This window comes from Impatiens glandulifera, chromosome 9 (assembly GCF_907164915.1).
Source record: "Impatiens glandulifera chromosome 9, dImpGla2.1, whole genome shotgun sequence".
Classification (NCBI taxonomy): domain Eukaryota; kingdom Viridiplantae; phylum Streptophyta; class Magnoliopsida; order Ericales; family Balsaminaceae; genus Impatiens; species Impatiens glandulifera.
This window is the reverse complement of record NC_061870.1, coordinates 21,572,687-21,597,381: the sequence shown is the minus strand read 5'-3', so window position 1 is coordinate 21,597,381 and position 24,695 is coordinate 21,572,687. Positions and strand designations below refer to the sequence as shown.

Here is a 24,695-nt window from a genome sequence, read left to right as displayed (position 1 = left end):
ATAGCCTTCTCCATATTTGGATATGATGTGTTTGTGTGGTGTTTTTAAAATTATCTCTAAATAATAAATAATATTGATGTTAAAAAAAATGATTGATAATCATAAAATTAAAATATAAATAATATGATAGAGATTACAAAATATAAAATAAAATATTGTAATAAAAAATACAAAATCAAGAATATGCTTGAATTAACCGGTTAAACAAGACTTACCTAAGGTAAAATAAATGTAAGAATAAATGTAATTTAATTTTAAAAAAAAATAATTAATTAGTCAAAATAAATTATATTCTAAACAGGAGAAATAGAACTTCTTTCTAATTTTAAGGATGGTTTTAAATTAGTCATGTTCAAATTTTGACTATAAAATAAAATTGTTCATATTTAAATTTATGTTCTTCATTTTTACTGTTATAAATAACTAATTATTTCAAATAAAAATAAATATATAAAAAATAATTTTAAACAAAATTATGTATATAAAAAAAAGAATAATCATACCTTATCAATTCAATAATTCAAATTGGACTTTTTTTTTTTTAATTAATTTTGATATTAATAAAATAAAATCAACTAAAATAATATCAACCTAATATTAATTTCAAATAAATTCTTATAAAAAAAAGTATATATTTATAAGCATAAAAATTTGTCATACCTTAATTTATAAATAATATTATTAATTAATAATAATATTTTTTGAAATAATTTAATTATGATTTTAAACATAAATTATATATAATTTATGGCTTAAAATAATTAAATAAATACCCAAAATATTCAAAAATAAAATAAATATACATAATTTTTATTATGTTGTCAAAAATATTTTTTTTTTAATAATTTGGTGAAGAAAAACGCAAAAAAAAGGTTAAAATTCAATTTCAAATAACCATTTTATTATAAATAAAAACTTATGATGTAGTGTGACCAAAAATAAAATAAAAAAAATCATTGTAGCAGGATTCTTAGCCATCGGATCAGCGCAGGATTTTTATCCAGCACCCAGAAAGACGCCACGCAACCGGTTGTAACCAAGCACGCGCACGCCCGGATCCACAACGGATCGGTTAACGGGATCGCTAACCCCGTTAGCCCAAACGCTAGACGGAACGCTTCAGCGTTGGACGGAACGCCAATGAAGCGGCCAATTAAACGAAATGAAGTTGTTTTGTTCTTCTTCTTCGCGAACTCCGGAGGCCCGCGACGGACGCCAGCGACCTTTCAGAAGAGTTATTTCTTTCGATACTCGACCTTATCCCTTCGTTTTTTCACCCATGTGTACGTCTTCTCCTCGCCATCATTTCTCTTAGGTCTAGAAGCCAAATCCTATACTAACCTAGGTGGCTAATGACAAAAGAGAAATGGAGAAGAAGAACTTCAGTGGCTAAATTGAAGTTGAATTCGTTCACCACAACCGACCTAGATTGGCATAAATAGCCTCTAGGTTATCTTCTTTCGATCCTTCAAACAGTCACCAAACATTACAGCTTAATTCGAAGAATTGAAGAACTCTAGCGAACTAAAATTTTGTAAGACTCTCCGGCGAGCTAAGCTTCGATCCAGGGATTGGGAAAGTTTCCTACACATCTAGGGTTGGCCCTGGGGTAAGCCCAATAAGCCCCTCGGTCTAGGCCGGCAGCCCACTCCCTATGGCAGCCCATTTAATAAAATATATAAGATATTTAGATTAATTTATGTCTTTTTAAATATAAAATGTTATAGCTTAGTGGTTTAAGATACAAACTTAGAATTTTTATTTGGTTCACCAAAAACACTTTCTTATCAAAATTTTAAACTAGACATAGGGAAACAACAAAAAAAATAAAGAAAATTTCTACCGAGGTTGTGCCAACCAAAAACTCGAGGTCGGCTCTATACATATCATTGGAGTGTTCTCCAATCGTTGGTAAACTTCCAGATCCACTATAATTCAATTTATGATTTGAAATTGGATTTTTTCAAGTTTGATAAGGTTGATCAAATTAAGGTTCAATTGTGTGTTTTCTTTGTTTGAAACTAATACCTAGATGATTTGCACGTTTTCAGTCGAAAGAGATTCAATCAATTCAACCTAAATAAAAAAAACCCCAAATTTGATTTGAAAATTTTGAATTTTGTGTTCTTGAACTTTTAGGCTTGAATTTTAATTCGAATAGTTATCTAACATGTTTGTAAAATGTGAGGATGATTTCCAAATTATAATAACAACATTCCGATTATATTTATTCCAACTAAAATTTTGAAACAAAATAAGTTTGAATTTCAGTTTTGAAAGTTGTTAAAGAACTTTATTGATATTTTGTTTTGGTTGTCTGTCGACTATAGTCATCATTTCAAAGTTGTTGGAACAAAACTTAGGCCATAATATGGCCTAAATCAAAAGTTCCTAAATTTTTCCCTAAAACGATTTTGAAAAATCAATTGTTATAGAGTTCGATTGATCGTGTTTAGGGTTAGGGTCGGGGTTATGATCCCTACATTCATATGAGTTATTTGCAACTTACAAGAAACAAGAGTTCGAACGAGTCTTGTAGGACTGGGACCGAGGAACAAGACCAAGAATTCTCGGTCCTGACCGATAAATCGACCTAGGACCGATGTTCTTGAGTTAGGATTGAGCCTTATGACCGTTGTTCTTGAGCAAGAACCGAGGATCTGACCGAAGATTCTAACCTATGACCGAGAGGTTTGACCTAGGACCGAGACTCTCAAGTCCACGACCGAGGAATCTATATCTGAGACCGAGCCTCCTGGACCTAGGATTGAACCCTCCGGTCCCTTAGCCCCGATCCAGACCACCCTAGTCTAGACTGAAACCGTTCGAGCCCAGATCGGTAAAAATGGACCCAAACCCTAGGACTTCGGTCCTAAGTCTTGTTTGGTTCCACTTTTCAAAATCCAAAATTATTTTTGTAATTTTGGAACCTTAATCTATTTTCAAATAATCTCGAAAGGTCAGAAATGATATTTAAATATATTTGGGATATTTCCCAAAGAAATATTTTGGCTAAGGCCCGTTTGAAATTTATTTTTGAATTCTAATTTTTTTGATATTTTTTAGGGTTTTTACTCAATTTTATATTAACGCAATCGTAGATACGTCATTCTAAATAAATTTGTACAATTATTTACGTAATTTAAACATATTCTTATTTAGGACCCCGGACTAATAATTAAAGGACATAAATGTTATAAATAAAAATTTTGATAGCCAGATTTTTACTTTATGAATAAAATTGTCATTTGACGAGCGCAGTCTTTCCCGAGCGTAACAAATAAACGAACTCTTTATGAAAACTCTAATATAAAATACGTTTGTAAATGTATCTTTTATTGATTTTTCTAAAATCATTTGACGAATTTGTTTTCAAATAAATAATATTTTCTTAAATTAAGTATGTTTAATTAATTTAAATTGGATGTTAAGTCAAAATCCTCGGATTATTAAAATTTGAATAAAATTAATTATTTTTATATAGTTAATTTCTAAAACACTTGGGTATTGTCAATATCTTCTAAAATAATATTTTATTTTAAAAGGATGTCTGACATGTAAACCAAGGTTAAAACGCATCGAACTTTGAGTCACTCCGCGATTCTTCTTATATTGTCATGTGTCCACCAAACACGTGTTAAGCTACGAGGTTCATTCCCGAGATTACATCGTTAAATCTGTAAAAATATAACTCGGTTAATGTTTATTCGCAGTGAATTTATAAGTTGTAAACATGAAGCTGCCTTGTTTGAATTTTACAAAATTAAATAATATTTTTGAAATAGTAAAAAATATAAAATAAGTTAAAAAATCTGGAAATAGTTTTCAACCAACTATTAAAGTTTAGAACATAGTTGTTTTATTGAGCAGCTCAAATATATATACTTTTGAAATATGATTATCATAGATATTATTATATTAACTAAATAATTAATTTTATATTAAATTAAAATAAATTAACTTAGAACTTATTAGTTATTATAACTGATAATTTAAAATTAAAATATAAAATATTAATAATATTATTACATTATTCTCAAAAATGATATAAATTTACTTATAACATAGATAATAAAATAAATCCATTCTATCTTAAAAATAAGAAGAAAATAAATTATATTAAACAATCTTAATTTAATTAAATATATAATTTTATATATATATATATATATTTAATATTTGTAATCATACCATTATAAAAATAATTATTTTAATCCTCTTAAAAAAAATTAATATAGAATACTAGCATTAAATTATTTGTTGATTTTTTTATTTATTTTGATTGAGTAGAAACACTCCACATTTGAGGTTAAAAAATTATCAATAAAAATATATTGTATGAAAAAATGATATCGAAATTATGGATGTGATTTTTTTCAAAATTTTGATATGAATATTTATATCGAAATAATATTATAGATTAAAAAAAATATATTTCTTATAACTAAATAAATAACAACAATTCTCGAAATATTTTTTTATTCTCTCTAATCTCATCAAATTATTTCATTATTTGAAAGATTGGAGACCAAACTCTTACTATATCGATTTATTCTCCCAAAATTTGTCTTTGATTAAAAATAAAAAAATTTAAGTAAAAATGAGATAATGTTGATAGTGTACCAAAATCTCGATATACCGTAAATATTAAACTTATCGAATTTAGGTTCGAAATAAATATAATTTTTTATATATTGAAAATACTCCACTTTTACATGTTGAGTTACTAGTTTAGTCTAGTCGGTTAATTATTCATTGAATATAATGAAATATTTGTTTGAATACAACATAAGAGAACCCTACAAGGTCCACACAAGAAGGAATGATAGATGAGAAATAAGAAATGGAGATTTGAAAAACGTCTTTACAATCTCCTGGGGAGACACCAGACTCCATGGAATTGGCTCCTCTCTTCCTCCGTTCGTCACCGCCCGCATCTGTTCGCCGCATACAATATTATCATAACTGGGTTTTGCCCTTTTTTTTCTCTCTCACACACACACATACACACAAAAACATTAAACATTAATGGAATCCAGACCAGTTACCTAATAAATTTAGGTCTTGTCTGTTATAAATTCTTTTTAACTCCATTTATTTTATTTTTGTATTTTACCAATATATGATCTCATCAGACCATTTTATGAGAATCTCATAAATATTTAAGAGAAAAAACTTTTAATATACATAAATAGTTTTATTGATAATAGTTTATAAATATATGATATATCAAACAAGTTATAAGACAAACTACCATGATGACGATGATGAGTGAAATGGGATCTATTATTTAATTAAATAATGCACGACGTCAGCGGTATTAGTGACTTGAGCCATACCCCACACAGGCCACAAGCCTATTCATTTTTATTTTTATAGTTTCAAACATATTTATAATTGATTTTGACTCTCTAACTTTTATAATTAAATTGACACAATTTTTTATATATAGAAGAAAGAAGAAGTTAATAATGCTGACTCTAATCGCCCATTAAAGTAAATTAATGTGTCATGTTTTGTCTCAAATTATGGGTTAATTGATATTAATTCATGTTATTAATATTGTAGCCACAAGTGTAAAATATTAAAAATACTATATATATTTCATTATTTACAGATTACATCATTCAGAATAGTTAAAAAAATAAACAAAGTTACAACTCAGTCATCAATACAAGAACTCAACTAAAAACAAGAAAAAGTTAGAAAAATATATTATATCATAACACAATCAAATCGTAACGAGAAGAATTCATAATATAAAGATTGTTCTATTGGAAAAATTAAGAAATTTTTTTAGCCTTGTTTACCAATTATTGACTAAGGATGATTTTAACTTCCGTTTAAATTTTTCTGATATTGTTTCATTGGATCGTTCAACTTACTTTACTTCAACGCTCATTGTCCATGAACTCAAATGATTTCATTTTGGTAGTAACCTTCGACAAATTTCATTATCTTTGGATATTTTTATTCGGGTTTTATTTTTGTAAATTATTTATACAATTTAATATATATTTTTTTATTATTTTTAAATTAATTTTTTATATATAACTTTGAGTTGAATTTCATTATAAAAACAAATTTTAGTTATATAATAAATTAAAACAAATAATCAAATTTCAAATCCAAACTTACCCACTAATCCAATATGTCATTGAGTCACTAATGACAAATTATTTTTTCCATTTTTGAAATCTCACAAAAAGTATAAGGTCCACGGAAATAGGAAAAGCCAACTCTTACTAGTCATGACATCAACTTTGGTACTGTGCTTCCAATTTGTCCTTAAATTTTCAAAATATTTAATATTCACATTACATTTAAAGAAAAAAAAAAGAATGCCTATTTTTAACCCAACAACTTGTCACAAATATTTACAATTTACATTAAACTAAATAATATCTCATTATCAATAAAAAAAAAAAAAACTAGTGGGAGATGAAGCTGAGTTACGTGATCAACCGAAAATTGTAATATAAAATTTAAATAATAACTTAGAGTAGTTTTTATTAATAGATAAAAAGTTGTAAGATTAATTAAAATAGTCATTTCTAGATTGTTAGGTTACTGAAAGTATTTTTATTTAAATATTAGATTAATGAATGATGACGATAATTTTGAGGTTGACATCATCCATTTGGCCACTTGTTTAAATTATATGATAACCAATCATTCTCTTCTCTGACAATGGGCCTTGTCAGATTTGAATCATCTCCCACCTTATTTAAATGAAACTTATGGGATTCTTCGGTTAATTTTAATTTAATATTCATTAACAAATTAATAATAATCAAAAAAATATTGTAAATAAGATAATTAAAAAGTACTGACAGGGGAAAAAATTTAAGAAAAGAAATGAGGGAATGAATGACGTGTTTATATCACTAGTTGAAAAAATGATAAAGTGTAAAGAAAAAGAACAGATAAAAAATTTGTTGTTTTTCAACGAAATAAATTGCATCACGTCATTCTTTTAAAATTATCTTTCAAATTCTCTAGCTAATTCAAATTAGCTCAAATTGTTCTGTTATAACCACATTGTTTTGATATATTTAATTAGTTAGATATATATTTGCTACAAGATTTTAATTGAATATGTTTGGGAGTTTTACAATTTAAATTTATTTACAAATATCGATACAACCCGACAAACAATTACTCACAATTTAATTAATTTAAATGACAAAAACAAATTTTCAATAATTTTTTTAATAAAAATGCTTTCATTTAAACATATAGCCTTCTCAAATAATAAATTGAGATAAAAAAACACATGAATTACATAACATAATTTTAAATGAGTTTTTTATTTAAGAATGTAATTGGAGACAAAACCTACTTTTTCTATTTATCTAATTGATTATAAATTGTATATGTTATCCTTATTCTTTAGTAATAATTATAAATAAGATATCTTTTGAATGAGTTATATATAATATGTTTAGTTGTATTGTATGATATTTATTTAATTAATATATACTTAAGAGTTAAGAGTATTTCTTTGTTTATTTATTTAAAAAAAAATGATAGTTACGTTTAATTGATAAAATAAGTAGTTGATAATGTAGGATCAATTAGAAAGAAATAAAAAATCAAAGTCAAAACTCAATAATTGAGATTAAAATAATAATGTTAGGTTATAAACTAAATGACCAATCAGATTGATCGTAGATACCAATAGGATCCATCATGGATATTCATCATCAATCTTATTTTAATCTCTTTCTTAATTTGAATATTCTTCATTAATTTATTTATTATATATAAATAGTTAATAATGGATCAAGAATATTCCAGTTGGCCAACAATGAGACAGAATATATATGATCTATATATATAGATAATTCAATCTACTAATTAGCCTACTATTGTATCATGACGTTCTACTAATTATTTGTATAATATAATACACAATTAATATAATTATATCTTCAAATTTCTTTACATTATATTTATTAAGTTTTTAGCTCATCTCTTATTAAAAATATATTATCACATTATCTAATAATTTTTTTAATAAATTTAGCATTAAGAGTAATTTTATTTAGAATATTTGAATGATTATTTTAAATAATAAATATAATGGGCAAATTAGAATAGAAAGTTTTAAACTAATGGAGTGACAGATTTAGGAATTCGAGTTGGGTGAACATAAAAATGATTAAAGTGGGCTTAAAAATATAACGAGAAAATTATGGATAAAGACAAGTTTTGTCATTTTTTTTAAATTAGATAAATAAAAATAGTGTATTAAATTAAAAGATTTAATCACATTTGTATGTATAAATTTAATTTTATAGTTATTTATTTTTAATTTTATAGCTATTTATTTTAATTTTTTAGTGGTCAATTTTGAACCGTAGTTGATTAGGAGCTCTAAATAATAATAAAAATAATTAAATATATAATATCACAATTATATTAATTTATTATTCATATTTTATAAAAGTTTCAAATAATTTTTTTTATAATAATATATTAATTAGTATTTAAAACCTAAGAAAGTATGTAAGTCCACGTCACGCTCCGATTCTTCCCATTCATCTTAATTTACCGCATAGATTAAATTAATTCCTCCTAGATTATATTTGATTAATTATACTAAATAAAATATTGTTTATTTTTAATATAATGTAAGATTTTAAAAGTGAACGAAAAAATGGGCTTTTAATTCACCTAAATGGGCCCAATGTTTTTGTGTGTTTGTGATTGTGTAGTTGTCCTTTAATCATTACTTGTACTTCTTACAGGGGTTATGATCCAAGTCCAACTATCATTTCATAAACACTTCAAATCCAAATTAAGGTGTTAAGTCATAAGTTTTACTAATTAAATTCATTTTGTAAGAATAATTCATTAAAAACAAGTCTCAGCCTGCTTCTTTTAGGTTTTAAAATAAATCTATCCAAAATCAATTTTTTAATTAATTACTTCTCAACAATCATATCACCAATTTCATTAACCAAAATATTAAAATACCCTCTATTTTAAATTATTATTTTTTATTTTATTCATATATATCAATACCTTTTAAGTATTTTTACCAAAAATAATCATCACCTCCTCAAAATCATCATCAATCATTACATTTTTCATTTTCTATGTTTTTTCAAAAATCTCAATCCGAACAAAGCCTTACTTAAACTCTTAAATTATTACAAACTTGGTGTCAGACTTTAATTTTAAAAACCAAAATATTATATATATATATATATAATTATTATTATTATGCTTTAGGTTTTAACTCAATTAACATAAATATATTATTATTATTATTATCCCCAAATTTAAGAGACCGCATAAGGTTGACACAAAAAAAAATAAAAAAATTAGCACTTTTGTTGCCGTAAAATTCGGTATGTAGTAAAGTTCTGTATTTAATAAATAAAAAAACAAAAAGTTAACAATATTTGAAATAACTAAATAAACATCATCGTTTAACTATTTTAGATGCAAAAATATTGATCAAATCTTTTTAATCTAATTGACTTACTATTTTTTTCTCAATTGACAACATTGCTAACTCATTTAGTCTATCCCGTGACGTTGTTGATCGAAGTTAATTCTTGATTAACTTCAACTTCGAGAAACTTCTTTCTTCTGATACAACTATTACTGATATGATTAACAAAAGAGTAATGATAGGAGAGCAAAAGATTTGCAGCGAATATGTAGAGAAATGATGTGAAATATTTATTAGACATGATGATTAAACATAATTTAAAATGTTTATTTATTTATCTCATATTCATTAATAATTTATTTCTCTTTTCTTTATAATTTATTTTTTATCTCTTCAATCTTCGTTAATAATTTGTTTATATTATTAATTTGTAAATATATATTTTATTATTTAATTTAATTATTTATAAAAAAATTAAAATAATAATAAGAGCGATAATAAATTAAATAAAGAAAATAATAAAATATTTATTTTCAAATATATACTATATTTGATAAATATATATTTAAGAGAATAAAAAATTAAATATAAAAATCTTAATTTTTTAAATTAATTATTTATGCGAGGAACCGGTTGAAGCACCAGGAATTGTTGAGGTTCCTGTTCTTAGTGATGAAAACCAAGCGGTTTAGACAGCTGCTGGTTCTGCTGCAGCAGATCAAACTGAAGCTGCAATTCCAAAGGCAACATTCTATACTTCAGCCAGCAGCTACTTTAAGACAGGTTCAAGCTGCAAAGGGAATCGTATGCAGGGAACCTGTCCCTGCTGATCAGCCTGCCGAAGTTGCATGAAAGGGTAAAGACCTTGTGGATCATGTTCCTGAGCCTCTTTCGATTGTAAAGCAATCAATCAAACTCATCCTCGAGGAGGTTGAGTTAAATGCTTCAGAGATATTCGAACTCTTTGATAAATGGAGCAGCATAAGGCTCCACAAAAGATTCGATGAGGCCATCCAAGGAAGATCTGATTGAGCAGTGCAAGGCGCTGTTCAGTTTGGAGAAATCAGTCTTCACTTGGACTTGCACCTTGGATATTCAAGAAGCTCTCAAGAGGAGAGAGCTGGTAGCAGCAGTTGCTAGAGGGGGTGCTTTGCTCCCGATCCTTCGCTAGAGGGAGACAAACTACGCCCTTTGGAGAGAACAACCTGGGTAGATGACAGGGTAAACAGTCGTTTGTAACTGATCTTGAATTTCTACAGCTCAACCACCATGTCTTTCATCCATGACACGAAATCCTCCAAGACTAAGACTGCTGAACTACAAAAGGAGATGTCCTTGGCTGGGATGAACTACTCAGATGCCAAAGAGCAATTGCTCTTCATTGAAAAGTTGCCCTACGATGCTGTTGAACAGTAACTCCCGTTAGTTGAAGAGCAGTAGCCCCTTCCTACTGTAGAGTAGACGCTTTCTGAAGCTGCTGAGCAACAGCAGATCCCCTCTACCAAGAAGAAGCCATCTCAAGCTGCCTCCCTTGCTCATGAGAAGGAGCTTTCTGCAACTGTTGAGCAGTATTCTACCCACGTCTCCAAGAATGCATCTATTGTAGCTGTTGAACAACACTCCTTTCCTATTTCAGAGAAGTAGCACTCTCCTACTGTTCAGACGATCTCATCAGACAAGGAGCAACAGACGTATGAAGAGAGGCGTTCATTCCTCAAATCCAAACATCAAACCCCTTCATCTTCGAAGCAGTAATCCCTCCCAGCTAAATCCATTCACTTTGAAGAAGTGACTAGATTTCTCAAAGATTTATTTGAAGAGATTCCGGGAGTAGACGCGTGCCTCGAGCAATGATCAAAGTGCTTCGAGCCTCATCTTCTGAAAGAAATCTAGAGTCGTCTACGATTGAGGTAATTATTCGAGCCTCCCCTCTTCGCACCCTCCAAGTTGGTTCCCATCTTGAATATTCGGCTCATTCTTCTCTTGAGAAATCATCTCGGGGAACGGTAGATCTCCGCAACTTCATCATCGATGTTTTTGCGCCTATGCAGCAAAGTATCGCAACAATCTTTAGTGAGTTGGAGTCTCTGAAGGAGCAATCTGCTTCAAACTCGAAGACAACAGTTGATGTAGCCTCGACACAGGAAAATGCCTTTAGAGATATATCGAGGACTTCAACATTTGATCATTCGAGATTCGATGACCAGGATGAAGTCTACTCTACTCAAGAACGCCTTCGACCTCCACGGAGAGATGACTGCAAAATGGATACTTTCGACTTTTAGCTTCTCGAAATATCTAACCACCTCAAGAATGTAGTAGCTGAGTGTATTGAAGATGCTGGTGTAGCAACAAAACTGATTGAAACTATTGATGATGATGTCAAAAAGGGGGAAGGAAGCAGTCGAGAGGGAAGGGAAGGTAGCGGTCGGGGCAGTTGAACAGGAAGTAAGCCAAGTCGAGGAGGAGGTCGAGGAGGAGGTTTTAAAAGCTCCTCTTCGGCGATAGCAAAAACTTCTGAGGAAGAAGACAAAGAAAAAAGGGGGATATTTTTTCTTTAATTTGAACATTTTATATTTATGTAAATATCTTATTTACCTTTTAATTCACCATTCTTAACTTAGTTTTAATATCATCAAAGGGAAATTGTTCTTAGAATAAGTTAAATAAAGAAAAATGGAAAATTAATTAAAAAAAAGTAATTAATTAAGTTGAAATAAGAAAAATGTTTTAATTAATTACAATAAACTTAGGATAATAAAACTAAGTTTAATTAATACGACATAGTTTTGATGATGAATTAATAAGTGAATAAAACTAAGTTGTGCAAATATTGAATGTGCAAGTACAACTCAAGAAGCGCTGGTAGCAGAGCTGAGAAAGCGCGAGCAGATGTCTTACTTCAACAATAGGTCTGAATAAGCGTGAACGGACATCTCACTTCAACAGTAGGTCTGAAAAAGCGCGAGCAAACGTCTCACTTCAACAGCAGAGCTGAAGAAACGCGAGTAGACGTCTTGCTTCAGTAGTAGTATGAAGAAACGTGAGCAGACGCCTTGCTTCAACAACAGTCTGAAGAAGTGCGAGCAAACGCCTTGCTTCAGCAACAGTCTGAAGAAGTGCGAGCAAACGTCTTGCTTCAGCAGCAGTCTGAAAAAGCCATGATAGTAGCCTTGCTTCAACAATCGTCTGAAGAAGCGCTTGTTTATCTGCATAGCTCATCGGCGTAGCGAACAACAACGTTCGTTATCAGCAGACTTCCCAGTAGCTTAATCACAACTTCCACCTAGTGTTCAATTATTAGAATGTCGACACGTATCTACGTATCAGATTCGATCGTTGCTACATCTCAACATCAAATGACATCAAAGTACAACGTTGAATTCCTGAATTTGTGAACGACGGATCCCTAGATTTCCGGTACGGCAAATCCTCCCGATCAAGTCACGAATCCAAGAATTAGAGTCGACCGTTGCTACACTTCAATATAAAAGAGCTCTAGAGTACAACGATGAACTAGTTACAGAGTCAACGAACAAGTTACGAAAGTTAGTTATCGAACAACTTTTTGACATTCCAAACAGTTGACAATTAGATGTTATTGTAATTCTTCCTTCTCTGACTTTCTCTCTCTCTAACTGTAAAAGTATGCATTTTAATATATGAGAGTATACTCATTGTTATAAGTTGAACATAAAGTTGTATGTTCATCAGAGTGATAACTAGGAGTTAAGAACATGCAACTGTTAAGTTCTGAGTTCTGAATGAGTTTGTATAGACTAAGACTGTCAAAATAGAGAGTTTACGTAAAATCAGTGGTTAGTTATAAACTCGTAAAATCTAAAGTTTACTTGAAATCGTAAAATTTAATTTGAAAAAATAGTATTATTATTATTTATATATATAATTAATTATTTTATACCTAACTAATTTTAAAAATTTATAAATATAAAATTAAGAAAAAATAATAATAATAAGTAAATAACACTATAAAAAATTATATTTAAAAAATTAATTATATTAATTTATTTAAATAAATAATAACTTTTATTTATTTATTTTAACGTAAAATCGTATAGAATCGTAAAATTAAAATTATTTATAAACTTGTAAAATCGTAAAATCTTATTATCATAAATTTAAAATCGTAAGAGTTTATTTAAAATCAAACTCGTTAAGTTTATCTAAAATTGTAAAAATCATAAAATTTTAAGAGCCAACTTGAGATTTTGACAGCCTTAGTATAGACGCTATATGAATCAAAGTCTTCTAGTGGATCCTTCTAGAAACAGAAGAAGGGTGACGTATGAGTTTTATCTCCGAACATTCATAAAACTCTTGTGTTATTTCATTTCTACATCTTACCGTCTTGCATCTGCCGCTTTAAATCTAACAAACATTTTTGCACTTGAAACCGTTCAAGAGTTTGCGGCGATTTGTCGAATAATAGAAATAGATTAATCTCTAACAAGATTAAAATCGAATTGAAAGTGATAATTAGCACAACAATATTCAACCCTCCTTCTATTGTTGTAGTCGATCAAAACACTTTGTTCTTCAATCACCAAACTATCTCATAATTCTTCTCTTTCTGTTATGTTATTTTTTTAAAATATTTGTTAATATCCGGTTTGATTTTGAATTAATGTCTCCTCCCTTTGTTTCAATTTTCTCTTTTGAGCTTTAGACAAATGTTTATGAGGCATTTTACACAAAATTAATTCCAATAACTACAACCAATTTTTTTTTCAGTTGATAGATTTTAAAATTGTCACAATTTACAATTTCATCAAATAAAGATTGAATTCATCTATCTCTTTTCAAACAATGTTAATTTAATCAACCCAATCTAACTCAACAACACATTTATTCATACCATGGAGCAATAGAAGTATAGAACTAGGATTTGATTGTTTCAATATATTAGAACATCAATTATAATTAATTTCTATGATTTTGAGTTCTCGCCTATAAATTCCAAAATTTTATTGATAATATAAAAAAGAAAAAATCTATTAATGCAAGTAAAACACTAAAACTGCACATATTTTAGACATTTCACCAAATTCACGTAATTTTATAAGAGAAAATATTTCTTTATTTAGCCTTTAAGATTAATAAATTGAAGAATCAAACAAAATTTGAAGTGGATGATCAGATTGAGAATGATTGCAATTGTTTGATACATTTGGGGTCATGAGATTGCCATATGGGGATTGGGAACGGCAACCAATATATTACGCAGGTAGAAATTGTGACGAACCTTTTGCATCATATTAAAAATAATATATATATAATATTAAAAAAATTGGGTCACTCGATAAACGGAGTCCTGAGGCAATGACCTCTCTCGCCTTCAAATAAGTTCGGATCTAAGAAGTCGTTGTAGACTTTATATATATTGGTTGTATTAAAAATATTAATAAATTTGTATTAAATTTAACGTAAATAATTTAATTAGTAAGATTACATCTAAGGTTCCATCATTGGTATAATAATTTTATTATTTTAAATTTTCTTACTAACCTAGGAGGATTGCTTGGCTCACCCGTAAGACCGACCTTTATTATTATCAGGCCCAGATGTGACAACATATAGGACCACCTTTAAGGTCCCCATTTTAATTATTAATTAATTAATATATATATATATTATGAATTAATTAAATTTTTTCCTGTCAATTATACTAATATTTTTAATATATAAATTAAAAAGTTTTTATTAAGAAAATTGATTAGTATAATCTTTTTATTTGTATGGTCCATTTCATGGGCCTCCAATGACCAGTCCTTATTATTATTAATAAGTATAAATATTAAAATAAAATACAAATAATTGATATAAAAAAAATATATATAGTTACAAAAAATAATTAGGTGATGTATATATATATATATATAAAGAAGGGTGGTGAAATAATAAGGAAAGACAAGGAAGGCATTTGTGGTTAGCATGAATAATAATTTGGTTCCAGCAATGGAGAACGCGGCAATTCTCAGAGATTGGTTCGACAGGGTCGATTCCGACAAGACTGGTAGCATCACTGCACCTCAGCTCAAGGTTCTTCTTCTCTCTCTCTCTCACTCCTTGTCTCTTCTCGATTTGCTTTCTTCTCATCTATTTTTGTATTTGTGTTTTCCGACCACGATCGATCAGGGAGCTTTCGCTGTCGGAAACTTAGACTTCCCTATTTCAGTTGTGCAACAGATGATCAGGTTTTCTTCTTTTCCTTCCAAACTCCTCGTGACTGTCTTTATTTTCAGCTAATTTTGTTTTTCTACCCTAGGATGTACGATTTTGACAGGAATGGTACCATGAGTTTCGGAGGTAACTTTCTTTCTCTACAATTTTCTTACTTTATGCCTCCTGATTGCTGCTTGCTAATTTCCCTCTTTCTTTTCATTTTCAGAGTTTAATGCCCTTAACAAGTTTCTTATTAAGGTCAGTTTTTTAATTTTGGGTAATTTTTTACTGTGTTATTAGTCTTCTCTTTCTGGTCTTTTTTGCATATAAGCATTGTCTGCAGTCTGTGCCTTGCTTATAATAAACCATTGATCACATGTGCATTCATTCTGGCCTCTAAAGTTGTTCTAAACCATTCACTATCCTTTGATATTGCATTTGGATCATATCAAATACTGAACTTTTTAGTGCTAATTAATCATCACATGCCTGATACATATTGATATACACTTCTTTTAGTTCTTCAGTGTTTCTGAGATTTGTATTTTATGGTCTTGTTGATCTCTGTAACACACTGATAAGGGATCTCATTTCATGTAATTGTCATTATTGCAGGTTCAACACTGCTTCTCTGAATTAGAGAGGTGATTTGGTGACCAATCAGTATTTTCTCTGTTACATGTTTATGATGTATTTGTTTTTTTTCTCTAAAATGGCTGATTAGGCAGGATTGTTTTTGAAAAAAATAAATTCTATTTTCCATCTGAATGTGTGGTCAAGTATGAAATAAGCCTCTAAACTTTTAAATGGGTCATATGATCTCTCAACTAGTACATGTTGGATCAAACGAGCTTATATATTCTGGCTGTTTTGTATCCCATTATATGTTACAAGGTTCACATGAATAACAAGATGGTGCTTATACATAACAGGTGGGAACTTGAAAAGAATACATAGTAGTCAAATGATGACGGTCTTATTTGATCTAATATGTACGAGTTGAGGGGTTTAAATGATCCTTTCGGAAGTTTAAAGGCTTGCTTCATCTTCAGCTATACGCACATGGGGCTATTTGATCTTATTTTTAATTTTTTTCATAAGTTATAATTTAAGTATTCCTGTCAGGCCAACATTTACATTTAAAATTGCAGACATGTATTTGAACTTTGCACCATTTTATTCTCGGCTGTACAAAATAAGACCCGAATCTTGTATTTAGATTTTAGACTAGGTACAACTTAACTAAAGAACAGAGAATAGAACTTTAGTGCAAGGACAAGGAGTAGCTAGCATCTAAGGAAAACAGGAGCTTTTAGCGTGTGTATTTACAAGTAAATGAGATTAGAGACGTTCCACATGCAACTAAGGCTTACAACTGTTTTTGTTGTTTTCGTATGCTCAGGGGCCGTGGATATCTTGTTCCTGATGATGTATATGAGGTATTGTTCACTATGTATGTAGTAATTTTCATATTAATCCTTCGTGTGCATGGATTTGTGCTTTCTATTTCCTGTTGCTTCAGATAGAGCCTAAAATAAGGACACTCATCCAGAGTAGTAAGAGGCTCTCTGGTTCAATTCCACTGAAAGCAACTTGATTGTAGTGAGAAGATATTGTGCTAGCCTCTTCAAAAAAAGAAAAGAAAAAAGTTGAAAACACCTTAATCCATGCTTATAGTAGGTTGGTTCTCACATTTTGTTCTCCATTATTTTGTGCTGTTTATTTTGTTGTTGAATATAGGCATTACTGAAAATTGGGATTTCCCTGGACTCTCCTGCGTTTTACACTGTTTGTGAGGTAAAAAAACATGTATGCTTATAGGAGTGAAGGGTATAATAATACTTATCAATTATTTGATTCACTTGTTATTTTTCAGAGTTTTGACCAAAAGAAGAATGGAAGATTTAGGCTTGATGACTTCATATCCCTTTGCATATTTGTACAATCTGCAAGGTATGTTTGTTTAGTTTTTATATGATTATCTTCAATATTATGGATCCGTCGTATGTTTGATTAGATCAATAGAAATCTTCCACTTAGTAGGGAAGTGACTTGCAATTCATCGTTTGAGCCATCACACGAGTACATTATGTTAGTGGTTAATTACTAGTAAGATTCATTTGGGTTTCTGGCATTTGAAGGAATTGGTGTGTAGGAAACATAAAAATGTTGATTATATATACAATAATATTTGTAGGAACATGTTCAATTCATTTGATACAAGCAAGCAAGGAAGGATATCACTTGATTTGAACCAATTTATCTACTGCAGTAAGTAATACAAGTTTCATCATCGGGTTATTATGTTAAATCTTGTTTTTGATTGTTATTTGTTCATCTGCAGCTGCTAATTGCAGAATATGAGAGGTGAGATGGCCAAGTTTCTTTATTATATGGATGAGGCTGAAGAAGAAGAAGATGAAGTTGGGATTTGTATATAATTTGTATAAGGAATGAATTGATTGTCAAATCCTTTGCAATTATTTCAGTACTGTTTTAATCTTTATTTATTACACAAACCTAAATTTGATATTGTGGTGTAATAACATTTATTTTTATTTAGGGCTTTGTTTGATGAGAAAGTAATATATGCAACAATCAATAAAAATACAATGAATAGAAGTAGTAGAATTGTAGTGATTCTATTCAATTACTCTGAAGAGAATTTTAACAAAAAAGAACACATACTAGAAATGAGAGATTTAAGGAAAGGCTATCACATAACTCGAGTTTCAAACGTTTGAAAACAACACTCAAATGTAAAAAAAAGATGTTAATTTTTTCTTCAACTGTTTTTTTACACCATCTTTTTTTCTTGCCTCATAAGAGAAGATAATTAGACTCAGAAAAATATCTCCACAAACATCACAATCACCGCCTTACTGGTGGAGGTGCCATTCCTCTTCCTCCTCCTGGGGGACCACCGCGCCCTGCAGCTTGAGCCTATATCGAAAACAAACACCAAAAACATTTGCGATAGGTTAGAATGTCTGATTCTTCAATCACTACTTAAGAGTAGAGAGGATGTTTTCTTACCCTTGCTCGCATTGCAACAGCACGGCCTCGGCCAACTCCTAACGCAGAGCTTTTACCCTGCATCATTGCACCAATTCAACGTGGTTTAATTGTTGTTAAGTTGTTCAAGAAACAATGTTTTTTAATCCATGTTGGAATATTTTTAGGCCTAACGGAAACTCACTTATTAATTTGAAACAAAAATCTAACATTACAAAAAAAAAGATAGAAGTATGGGCACCTTGATTCTAGATTCGAGGCGTTTGAACATTGGAGCATTCTTTAGCATATCTGGTATGACCATGAACCTGCACAGTCAAAGGGTGTTTACTTATTGGAATTCATTATCAAGCATACTGATAACAATATAATAAATCATTGCAAACAAGAGTAGAGAAAATTGATTCGTTACCTCACTTTGCTTCCCCGGATGAAAACATGCTCCAGTTGAGAAACCTTCCCATCCTACCCAAAGAATTAAAAAAGCACAGGTGTGTCAACTATAACTGAGGAAGCTTTTTTCTCAACACAAAATCAACTATAAAGTTGAATTATTTTACCAAACCTAATAATAAGTAGACAATATCTTGAATGTGTATGCTTTAATGAGATTCATAACCTAAAGAACATCAAACAAGTTTTTCTACAATGATGTGAAGAGACAAAGTGTGTGTTGATTGAAGAAGGTATAGTTCTTGATCAGTGTGATCACCAAAGTCCCAAAAGAACAGTATTGAAGTTGAATGAGCCACTACTATTGTGTAACCAAAATGGATGATTTTATCTGTCTCAAAGGTCTTGTTTTTCCTTTAACAAATGTTTCCAATTATTTTTATTTGATTCTTTTGTACTCTGATACTAAAACTATTAAAAACAAAAAATTGGTTATATCCCTTTCTCTTCATCTGGGGTACTTTGCTCCTTCTATCCTAGCTTTCACAAATAAAGAAAGAATACAATATCCGAGACTCATAGAGTACTGAACAAGAAGGAAAGGATGGTATAAATTATTCAAGATAAAAATATTGCCCTAAATTGTCCCAAAGGACCTTATGCAATCAATCAGTTGAGAAACACAAGCCCATGAAAGGAGTTGAGCTTAATGTAAACAGTTGAACTAATTTCCTACTGAGAAACAGATAATCGAGAGAGAATACAAATACAACCTAGTGTGAATAATGAGGATACTTTCTGATGTATTTACAATCTCTACTTGATGAACATTTTCTCATTTACTTTCACAATTTGTCTACCTTAATCCTCATGTTCTTCTCTTATTCTAATCTCTCTTTGTTACACATTTAGCTAAAGTAGAACATAACATCCTGTTAATATGGAATCTCCCTATCTCAATATCTATCTGTGTTTGGTACTTACTTACAATCAATCAATCAAATCAGTGTGATTTTCTGTTGACATTTGAATCTCTCAATAGAAAAAAGTAGAACAGCTAATACATAGTCGGCGATTGAGCAGTTAGAAAAGAAAGAAAAAAGCACAAATGATGTAATGTAAGCGTATATGTGTACACTAGGACTGAACTATTGACGGATCGGGAAAGAGAAATCGGTACCTTAGATGTGAAGGTGATGTTTTCGAGTTGACAGTTCCAGTTGTCTTCGCACTCGACCAAACCTCCTCTGTATAGCTCTCCACTCTTCAGTTCCACCGTCACCACATGACCGGTCGCCTCGTGCAAGAGTTTCACCGGTATCCCTAAGCTCCTGCTCATTCTCTCTCTCTCTTCTTCTTTTCTTCTTTCTCTCTCTAAAGCTTAAAACCTTAAACCCTAAATCGGCCTCTCTAACACTTATGCCGTTTCTGATGAAAACACTCGAGAAGTTTGCCTGCTTGCCTTCCTATCTCTTATATTTAATTATTTCTGATTTTTATACAATTTTTTTAATAAATTAAATAAATCTATATTTATAAATTTATAAATAAATTATTAATTAATGTTATTTGTTTTAAAATTAAATTTATACTTAATTAATTATATATATATTATATATAATAATAATATTTTAAAAAATAAAATCTAGATTTTTAAGTGACTTTATTCAATTTATTAATTAATATTTAAAAAAATAAGTATTATTTTCATTATATATATATATATACTTTAATCTCTTTCACCCAAATAATTTAAGATTAATTTTAAATAATGTATTATCACATTTTACATTCTCTTGAACATTTATATTATTCAAATTATTAAATAAAATATTTTTAAAATTAAATTTATTTTATACACTTAATATATATATATATATTTCTAAATAACTCAATTTTCTAATAATTCAAAACAAATAATATGTTTTTTTAAAAATACTTATCAATTAGATATTCAAACTAATTATAGTGAACACAATTTGTAATGCAATAAAATGAAGACATTGTCAAGAAATCAAATATTCAAACTAAATGGAAAAGAGTATTTACTAGCCACATAATTAAGGTAAATAAAGTTAGGTGAATAATTTACTTTAAATTGTTATTCACTTATAAAGTATAAACTACTCAAATAAAAAATTTATTCAAAAACTTATTAGTTATATATTATTACTATTTGTATATAGAATTAAGTATAAAATTAATTACATAAATTTATATATTTAAAAAAACTAATAATTTTATTTTTTAAACTGTAAATACAAATCTAATTTATTTATATAAAATTGAAATAATTTATAAACTCATAAAATCATTAAAAAAATACTTAGAATCATACCATTTTAATTGTAAACTCATTTTTTTTAATTATGTTAATTTAAAAATCTTTAAACATGAAAGAGTGATATTTGTTTGACTCTTAATTTAGATAGTGAAAACGGAAACCATTATACTAAAGGGTTTAGTTGAGAATGGCTCATTGAATTAGCTTGAAACCCAAAATATGGTACTAATGCTAAATAGTTAGCAGAAATCAGCAGGCCAAAAAAAAAAGTAAAAGTTCTATGGGATAAAAATTTACCCTATTTCAATAATGTATGTTGCTAAAGTCACAAAAATTGAATAATCGAAAATCTTGTGTAACTGGTTAATTCCATAAAAATCTCACTAAGATCAAACATCTCGTGAAATAATGTTTCAAAATAGAATTATTAGACACATTAAACGCAATGCACATCATTTTCAAATGTGATATAATTTGAATCCACATACTTATTAGATAGAAGAAAAATAAAAGGTATTTGTTTCCCAAGACAATGTGAAGAAGTCTGATAATCAATTGAATCACATGGAAAAAGTGTTTGTTTCCCAAGCCACATAACTAACCAGGATTAGTTATTAAGAAGAAAAAAAAAAAGAAGAGAAGAATATGATGAATGTAAATAAGGTTAACCTGTACCCAGACAGATCAAAAGAAAATATCGATGAAAAAAATAATCAAAAACAAAATATGATACTTGGATTCGATTCAACCCAAACCAACCAACCAACCAAACCTGGGAATTTTCAGTCGAGTTTAGCAATAACAGCATCAACAACCTCTTGAGTAGAGCTATCACCACCAACATCCTTAGTTAGATATTTACCCTCTGAAATCACGCGTTTGACTGCAGTTTCAAGTCTGTCTGCAAACGAAGGAAACTGAAGATGTCTTAACATCATAGCTGATGACAATAACAAGGCAACAGGATTTGCTTTCTTCTGTTCCACCACATTCTTGTTTCCCACATTTCCAGCTGACGCACCTTGCTCGAATACAGCATGATCAGCTCCCACATTACCTATCATCATATCGAAGAAAGGCATTTTTGTATATATTTAATCGCGGTTATAAAATAAGTAGTAGTAGTAGTAGTATTAGTAGTACCTCCTGGCATTACACCAGTGCCTCCAGCAATTCCGGCTGCTGTATTTGCAATTAGATTCCCATATAGATTTGGGGTCACCTACAACAAAAATACAAACTCATATTGATTGATTCTTCTTCATCATCGATACCCAATAATCATATAAGAAAATACTGGGTTCACTTGAAAACACCTTTTGAATTTAAATCAATATGAAAAACCGTCCAAAGAATTCTTTAGAAACATATTTTTCTACCATCTTCTAGATGTGAATTTACATGAGATGTGAATTTGATGACTTCTTCAATCAAATCCTTCAAATAAACAATCAAAATATCAAATTATCCTTAATTTAATTTTTTATTACATTTTAAAATAATGACATTTTCGCTTTGACGAAGGGTTTGGATCATCAATCAAATGATGGATTAGAATAACAAATTAACACTACTTTATTTTTTATAAAATCTAAATATTAAACACAAAAGTATATTTTAGTCATTTAACCCAATTAATCCACTTTCTCATCAAACAAGATTTTCTCCCAAAATCATATTATCTTAAGAAAACCCTATATCAAACAAGCCAGTCATTTGAACCCAAATAACCCAGATTACAAATGGAAAGGGTCTTAGCTAATAGATCCACTAAGGCCACCCTAATTTAAAAGGGGGTCATGGGTCTTATCTAAGAGACCAAAGGTTTAAAGGTTCAATTCCCACTGAGAATGCCCTGATTTAAAAAGGGATCATGCTAGCCTAACCCCTATTATAAACAGATTATTTCCAAATTACCCTACATCAAATAAGCTAGCTGATAATGTTTTTCCATTTGGCATCGGATTCACTTGAATTATCTCAACAATCCGCAATTCAAAATGATGCCCTAAATCTTATAAAACAATGAAAAAAGGTAGAATGAATCGTCTTGCTTACCATAACATCAAATTGCTCTGGTTTTGAAACAAGTTGCATACAGCAGTTGTCAACAATGATCTCATCATATTGAATACTTGGATACTTGCTTGCAACCTCTCTACAGGATTCTAGAAACAGACCATCAGCAAGTTTCATAATGTTGGCTTTATGAACAGCAGTTACTTTCTTCCTGTTGTTCAGATAAGCATACTCAAACGCATACTTTGCAATCCTTTCTGAGCAGAATTTTGTTATCACCTACTCGACATTCACATGCTTAGTTACAATTACAAACAAACAAACAAACATCATTGATGGATTACTGGCAAATATTAAATATACCTTTAAGCTTTCTACAACACCAGGAACAACCTCATGTTCAAGTCCAGAATACTCCCCTTCAGTATTCTCTCTAACGACAACAATGTCAACATTACTATGACGTGTAGGCAAACCAGGAAGATTGAAACAATTAACAAGTGAAGCATATAGGTCAAGTTCTTTCCTGAGTTGAACATTAAGAGAACTAACACCACCTCCAACAGGTGTTATTAAACCTCCTTTCAAACATACTTTATTCTTGCGGATGGAATCGAATACCTCTTGAGGAACGGTCTTCATATCGCCATGAACATCGTAACGCTCGAAGTAAAGAGGGGCGTGCATAGCTTCCATTACTTGTTCAACTGCGCCGGTTACCATGGGACCGATTCCGTCGCCAGGAATTAGAGTGACTGCTCTGGGAGAACCGTCACCTGGTCGAGGCATATAGGTTACATGACGGATGGATGATTGACGAGAGGATAGTTGCTTCAGGAGAGGTAGGGTTCGTCTAGACATATTGATTTGATTTGATGGATCGTTGACTTGATTTGAATCAGGTAGGTTTCTTCTTCTTCTTCCTTGTAGAAATGGGAATCTGTCGAAAGGTTGTTTGGATAGTTTAACAGATACAGAGAAAAGCCATTCGCGCAGACAAGGAGGAATGAAGGGGCGAGAATAATGGGTCTGTCTAGATAGAGAAGAAGAAGAGGCAGCCAATTGCAGACCTACAGTTGAAAAGAATCAAACTTTTTCGGCGGCCAGCATCTCTTTTAAGGCCTTGTTTGGTGTGGATTATTATTTTTCTTCTCATAAAAACTGTTTTTATTATATAATTATTATGTTTGAATAGTTTAATTTAACTTAATTCATTTAATATTAACTTAATTCATTTCCAATCTAAAAATTCCTAAAAAAAAATAGTAATTTTTTTATTAGTTAATCAAAAAAAATTATTTTTATAAAATTTAAATAAAAAATTGTATGATAATTAAATAATAGAAAACAATTACATTTTATTTTATAAATTTGAATCAAACATTTATTATCATT

At 29.7% G+C, this 24,695-nt stretch overlaps 3 protein-coding genes across 3 annotated transcripts; 1 reads left to right on the top strand and 2 right to left on the bottom strand.

Moving 5' to 3' along the window:
- Positions 1-15,324: 15,324 nt before the first annotated feature.
- On the top strand, positions 15,325-18,164 carry LOC124915216 (sorcin-like). The gene is made up of 10 exons (XM_047455892.1): positions 15,325-15,466; positions 15,563-15,621; positions 15,693-15,733; positions 15,816-15,847; positions 16,205-16,233; positions 16,992-17,028; positions 17,330-17,386; positions 17,466-17,542; positions 17,787-17,860; positions 17,934-18,164. The coding sequence occupies exons 1-10, from the start codon at positions 15,359-15,361 to the stop codon at positions 17,951-17,953; spliced, it is 534 nt and encodes a 177-aa protein (XP_047311848.1). The 5' UTR covers positions 15,325-15,358; the 3' UTR covers positions 17,954-18,164.
- Positions 18,165-18,177: 13 nt separating this feature from the next.
- LOC124915217 (small nuclear ribonucleoprotein SmD3b-like) lies at positions 18,178-20,446 on the bottom strand. Its single transcript, XM_047455893.1, has 5 exons — positions 20,178-20,446; positions 19,017-19,069; positions 18,846-18,912; positions 18,626-18,682; positions 18,178-18,532 (listed from the first exon to the last, which is right to left on the bottom strand). The coding sequence occupies exons 1-5, from the start codon at positions 20,334-20,336 to the stop codon at positions 18,461-18,463; spliced, it is 408 nt and encodes a 135-aa protein (XP_047311849.1). The 5' UTR covers positions 20,337-20,446; the 3' UTR covers positions 18,178-18,460.
- A 1,370-nt stretch (positions 20,447-21,816) lies between these two features.
- Positions 21,817-24,355, bottom strand: LOC124915455 (isocitrate dehydrogenase [NAD] regulatory subunit 1, mitochondrial). The gene is made up of 4 exons (XM_047456169.1): positions 23,664-24,355; positions 23,340-23,579; positions 22,425-22,503; positions 21,817-22,338 (listed from the first exon to the last, which is right to left on the bottom strand). Exons 1-4 carry the CDS (start codon positions 24,159-24,161, stop codon positions 22,064-22,066), a joined length of 1,092 nt encoding a protein of 363 aa, XP_047312125.1. The 5' UTR covers positions 24,162-24,355; the 3' UTR covers positions 21,817-22,063.
- Positions 24,356-24,695: the final 340 nt, after the last annotated feature.